Here is a 6,277-nt window from a genome sequence, read left to right as displayed (position 1 = left end):
TTTAAAATGTTAAGACATTTACAGAATGAATGGGATGGGAAACCCTCAAAAACGACTGCTTCCAGCCGCAGCATGGAGAAACCTCCCTAAACAAAGCAAGGTATTCCCTTCTTATGCCCAGAGTCAAATAGAGAGAGCATGTTGTTTGCATATCCCGCACACCCTTGTTTACATGACCTAACCAAGAATACAAAAGTGATTAATCCGTGTTGATTCAGATTTCTTACAACTCCTGTATTTGAAATTCAAAAAGGTATCCCGATGAGGAACATTTGTTTAGGGCTTTGGTGGTAGGAAAATGAAATACTAATATAATCACGTGTGTTGTACCCAGCTCTGGCTCTGAGTAGCACATTTTGTTTCTGCACACACACACACACACACACACACACACACACACACACACACACACACACACACACACACACACACACACACACACACACACACACACACACACACACACACACACACACACACACACACACACACACACACACACACACACACACACATCACTTCAAGGGACATTACATTGACTTACATGCATTTCCTGGAGACTTATCCTAACCTTAACCATAACCAGCACATGCCTAACCCTAACCAAGTATTCACCCTAAAATTAATGACCCCCCTTATGGGGACCTCCAATTTGTCCCCATGAGGGAAGCCAGTCCCCACACGTGACTATGTAAACAGATTTAGGTCCCCACAAGTGCTAGACCACACACACACACACACACACACACACACACACACACACACACACACACACACACACACACACACACACACACACACACACACACACACACACACACACACACACACACACACACACACACACACACACACACACACACACACACACCTTCTGGTTCTGGTTTCACTCAAGAACTGCTGCCTTAATCCAAAAGTTTTCATTACATGTCCCTCCTCGTCTGAACCATTTCCTTCTTCTATCAACTCGGATCGACTCAGAGTCCTTCATATTGATCTCTTTGACTTAAGTGGACATTTAATCTTTAGTTTGGTGCCTGTAAGTCTGTGGGCCACAACATGCTGCAGCTGTTTATCAGATGACGTAATCAATGTAACAATAGATTGTCCAATGTTTCTTCATACCAGTGTTGGGCAATGAGGATTACATAGAAATCATGATAATCTTGAGTTTTATGGCTTTATAGTTTGTGCATTCAGAATAATGTCATTAAATGAAGAGGCATTACATTTGACTGCAGGCTGACGTGACACTCAATGTATAATGAAACAGAAAATCTGATTAGATTAAGAAATGTTTGCACAATTGCCCTGCAATATATATCTAATCAAACGTGTTGCAACCTGTCTGGTGAGTGAGTGCACACATGTCCCAGTGGTTATCCAACTAGTGACTCATATCATTTGACTAAACCCACACACAGCTACAGACAGAGCTGCACATCAATTGGCAACAAAAATGAAAAGGTTGCATCTCTTTTCTAAATATAGTTGGCCCTTGCATTTCACTATGCACTTATCAAGGCATCCAAGGGTACATGTAGCGCTTTCCGTTTGATTAAGTCAGTGTTAGCGTTTCTATGACCTTACATGACAGCGGGAGCAAAGCACACCAGGTTCTCTGGGTTCATGGGCCTGCTTGAAATGTGAGTAACTGGATGCAGCACGTTTCCTTTGCAGTCCTGGAGCAACAAAGACGCTGCTGTTCTCGGGGAAAGAGAGGAGCCCAGCACTGATTCTCCCTCGCTGCGCCAGGCACTGATTACACAGGCCGGAGCCCAGAGAGACGAGAGAGAGAGACAAGAGAGAGAGAAGAGAGAGAGACGAGAGAGAGAAGAGAGAGAGACAAGAGAGAGAGACAAGAGAGAGAGACAATAGAGGGAGACAAGAGAGGGACAAGAGAGAGAAGAGAGAGAGAGAAGAGAGAGACAAGATAGAGAAGAGAGAGAGACAAGAGAGAGAGAGAAGAGAGAGACACAAGAGAGAGAGAGAGAGAGAGAGAAGAGAGAGACACAAGAGAGAGAGAGAGAAGAGAGAGAGACAAGAGAGAGAGAAGAGATTTTTTTTATTTTTGAAAACACTTTTATTTAGAATTTCAACAAACAAACTAAAATGTTCGCTTATTTACATTGAGAGAGAAATTCAAAACCATGCTTCTCATCAGACAGTGAAATCGGAGCCCAGAGAGAGAGAGAGAGAGACAGACAAGAGAGAGAGAGACGAGAGAGAGAGAGAGAGAGAGAGAGAGAGAGAGAGACAAGAGAGAGAGAGAGAGAGAGACAAGAGAGAGAGAGAGACGAGAGAGAGAGAGAGAGAGAGAGAGAGACAAGAGAGAGAGAGACGAGAGAGAGAGAGAGAGAGAGAGAGAGAGAGAGAGAGAGACAAGAGAGAGAGAGACAAGAGAGAGAGAGAGAGAGAGAGAGAGAGAGAGAGAGAGAGAGAGAGACAAGAGACCCTCAAGGCCAGCAGCCTCGCTAAACACGCAACTCCTGCCAATGTTTTTCCACACAAAGAAAAAGAAAGAAAGAGAAATACTTTTGTGATTACACAAATTATAACTACATTTAAAAAGGTCTCCTCCCTGGTCTCTTGCTCTGTTGTCCTTGACAGTGCGGACTTTAGACCAAAGCTCGATGTCTGGGTTCAGGGTGCATACGGGTCATCAACACACACTTGCATAAAACCTGCCGAGCCATCAGGAGAAGTGTTCCAGTCACAGGTCTGACAGGAAGCACACACTCCCAGCTGATTGGACATCGGATGCACACCTCCTGACCTGCAGGAAAACTCCTGGATTTCACTTTCATTTAACGCCCTTTTTTATTCCTGCAAGAGTAACACATGTCTGAAATAAAATCTGTACAATTCGTAGGCAACCGATGGTGCTGCAGGAGAGCTTTCTAGCTGCTCCAGCGCTCCTTTCCTCCCTGGAGGCTAAACAAGTGCATTCCCAGGAACTGGAGCACTTTGAGCAGAAACTGGGCTGCTTGCTCTGGAGGTCCTCGCAGAGAAAGGCCTGTGACGCCGCGGGGCCTCACAGCTGCAGCTCTGTCCAATGACCCCCCCCCCCCCAGTGAGGAGGAGGGAGGTGAGCAAACCCAGAGACACAAAAGAGGAAAGAGAATGTCGCCTCTCATCTTACGTAATAACCGTCGGTAACACTTTATTTTGATAGTCCATAGTTAACACTCTACAAGTCATCAGTTGACATTCACCAACACTGTTTCAACAGACAGGTAGCATGCATGTCACTAACTGCCAGTGGAACATAAGCTACATCTCAAGTGCTGATCTATAGATTTTACAAAGTGTCTGTTGACTGTCAACATGTTTTTTGCAACAGCTTATTAACCGATATTCAACCTTACTCTCTGTAGATTGTGAGTTCTTGTGAAAAACCTTTTTTTCTCAAGTGAATGCATTCGGCTTCTGTATTTCTTATATATTAGTCAAACAGGAACAGGTGTTTCTAACTCAAACATTACATACATAATGAATAAATAAAGTTTGTGATCAGTTGTGCAAAACATTTCGCTTTATTCCCATGTCTGGTGCAGATCATTAGTGGATGAATGTGTGTTCTGTTGATAGGCTATAGACGTTCTACTGTTCTCAACTGGGTTTCACTTTAATTGGAGAGTCCTAACACATGCCTACAAACGCTTAGTGGAGAATGCCTACTAAAAGTATACTGATAGTCAACTCTAGATTAGTTGACGATCAACAGATAGTCAACTAAACTCTAAAGTTGCTTATCTGTTGATCACCAACTAATGCTTAATGTAATCTTTAGTTGACATCTTGACTCTCAACAGATTATCAACAGATAGTCACATGACCCTGTTGACTTTCAACTGACAGATTGATTTTGAGTAGTTGATTGTCAATTTTGAAGATGTTGACACAATATACAGATAGTAAGGTTGAATATTGGTTAATACGCTGTTGACATGCTACTAAATGTCAACTGATGACTTATAGAGTGTTAGATATGGACTATCAAAATAAAGTGTTACCTAACCTTCTCCCATACACATCCTCTCTCTTTACCACTGAAATGCAAACACTTAGTACCTCCCTCCAGGATGTGGCTCGATAATAAAAAGGACATGACTACAGAGGGCTGCGTCGCTCCTTGTTTGACGTGCTGAGGAATGCATGCTGGATCCAAATGCCCACTGTAGGATGTAATGTGAGGAGTGCTGCGCAGAACATAGCAAGCTGTCATGCAGGGGCTTTTAAAACTACCTGGGTCATTCTACAGAAAAGGTGGAAGTGCTGTCACTTACTTTAGCAGACACCAAAATACATGACGTTGACCTAATACTCACATTCATTATATATGTTGAATAAATAGAGATTGTCTTTGCAATGGTACTAAATAAAAAATGGTTTTATACGTAAATTGCAATTTATTTAAAATGTCAAGTTCAAGGAACTGCCTTGTCACTTTGATCATACATGGAAGTGGAGCCTATAGTTTTAATTTAAAAGATTTTTCTTTCAATAAATAAATCTAATTTATATTTACATAACATTACAAGCATTAAATATAAATGGTAAAAAAAAACGCTAATTATTATTAATAATATCAAATAAATATCAGTCACCCAAAATGACGTCATTGGTGTTACTGCCATGGTTACTGCTACACAAAACGCTTTTATTTTGAAGTGATGTACCGTCTCTGAAGTGCCTCCTGTATCAAGAGATCATTTGAGGCAGTGCACAAAGACGGTGTTACTCTTCTTCCTGGTAACAGTAACACCAGTGACATTCCTACACAAATAAGCTTTGTATAAAGTATAACAATACTTTAAGCTCTACTTGTTGTGGATTCATCAAGTTAAGAGTTAGTTATTGCTATTTAACAGGTTTTAGATGTTTTTAGAAGGAATATATTTCAGCAGATTTGTATCACCCAGATTCCACCTTTTCTGTAGAATGACCCAACTTCTACTTCCTGCCTCCACTCTCTCAGCACACGCTGTCAAATGCTCGCATGTCAGTAGTCAGATTTATAGCCTTGTCTTTCCTCCCTCTTTGTTTTTTGTTGCCATATATATTGAGGGAAAAGAGCATGGTAAATAACTTGTCTTCAGGTGCCAAAATACACTGAGAGCCACTCAAGGTTTGATTGATAAAAAAATAGTTTGGGAAAATACAGTAATAATATTATTGTGATGAAAAAAAGCAGGGAAATAACTTGTTTTTGCTCGTCAAACTCATTTCCAAAAGAAAAACAGACTAGTATTTGGCTTTTGGCTTATGTCAATTTCCAGGTGGTTCAACAGCTTTTCACATATTCTTCTATCCCACAAACACGTTATTTAAATTCTCAACATTTGGAGTGTACTATATGCTTGTATGTGAAACACAATAAAACCAAATGTTCCCCATAAAAGCGTCAACTTCCGCGTCATATCAAGGAAATGAATAATAACCGCTCTATAAACTTCCCGCGTCAGCACGACTGTTATAATAATAAAAACATCCCTTGTGCATGATCAACAGTGGTGTAGCCTATACTATGTTCATTTACTCAAGCACTGTAATCAAGTACACTTTTGAGATACTAGTACTTTACTTGAGTATTTCAATGTTGTGCAACAATAGTCCTACCCCCACCTCTGTGCATTATCTCGCTAAACTCCACCAGTCTTCACCTCTTTCAGCTCCTTCTCTATCTGCAACGCGCGCTGCACGATGGCTCCTCGCACCGCGTACTCCACCTTCCTCACGTTGGGGTTCATGTTCTCCAGGGTCAGCACCTTGCCCCCCAACCCGTTCATCGCCTGCTGTGACATGTTGCTTCTGTCTGGGTATCTGGAACAGAGAAAGAGTGTTAGACACACAGTGCACAGTGAACAGCTGTGACTGTACACGGGCAGTTAAAGGGCGTCAGGAGTTACCCTCAGAGCTGGAAGAAGTATTCACATTCTCCTTTTGTAAAAGTACATTATTCAAATAGTTTGTTTCTTTTGTGATTTAAAGAGTCCAATAGTTAAATTGTTAGAGATGCATTTCGTTAAAAGTAGCTGTTTAAGAAATGTAGTGAAGTATTACACTATGTCCCTTTTGGAGTAGAAGTAGCATTACATGGTAATACTCAAAAAAGGTACCTCACAATTGTACTTAAGTGCAGTACTTGAGCAAAAGAACTCACCAGCTCTGCCAGTTGTTCCGCGGGGAGCTCTGAGTGCTCGCCTCGTGTTGTTTATCTCCACACGCACTCCTCGAGCTCCGAATAACAGTTGAGCCTCTCGAGTTCATATTC

The 6,277-nt window shown here is 41.6% G+C and overlaps 1 protein-coding gene across 1 annotated transcript in view; it reads right to left on the bottom strand.

Annotated features, from left to right (window-relative positions):
• LOC117465937 (alanine aminotransferase 2-like) overlaps positions 1-6,277 on the bottom strand; it is a 20,627-nt gene extending 14,350 nt beyond the window's left edge. The window contains exons 1-2 of the mRNA XM_034109044.2: positions 6,167-6,277; positions 5,667-5,826 (exon numbers count right to left, since the gene is read on the bottom strand). Coding sequence (XP_033964935.1) covers positions 5,667-5,807 — 141 coding nt within the window. The 5' untranslated portion in view covers positions 5,808-5,826; positions 6,167-6,277. The remainder of the gene's footprint in view (positions 1-5,666; positions 5,827-6,166) is intronic.

This window comes from Pseudochaenichthys georgianus, chromosome 20, assembly GCF_902827115.2.
Source record: "Pseudochaenichthys georgianus chromosome 20, fPseGeo1.2, whole genome shotgun sequence".
Classification (NCBI taxonomy): domain Eukaryota; kingdom Metazoa; phylum Chordata; class Actinopteri; order Perciformes; family Channichthyidae; genus Pseudochaenichthys; species Pseudochaenichthys georgianus.
This window is presented reverse-complemented; position numbering and strand designations above follow the sequence as displayed.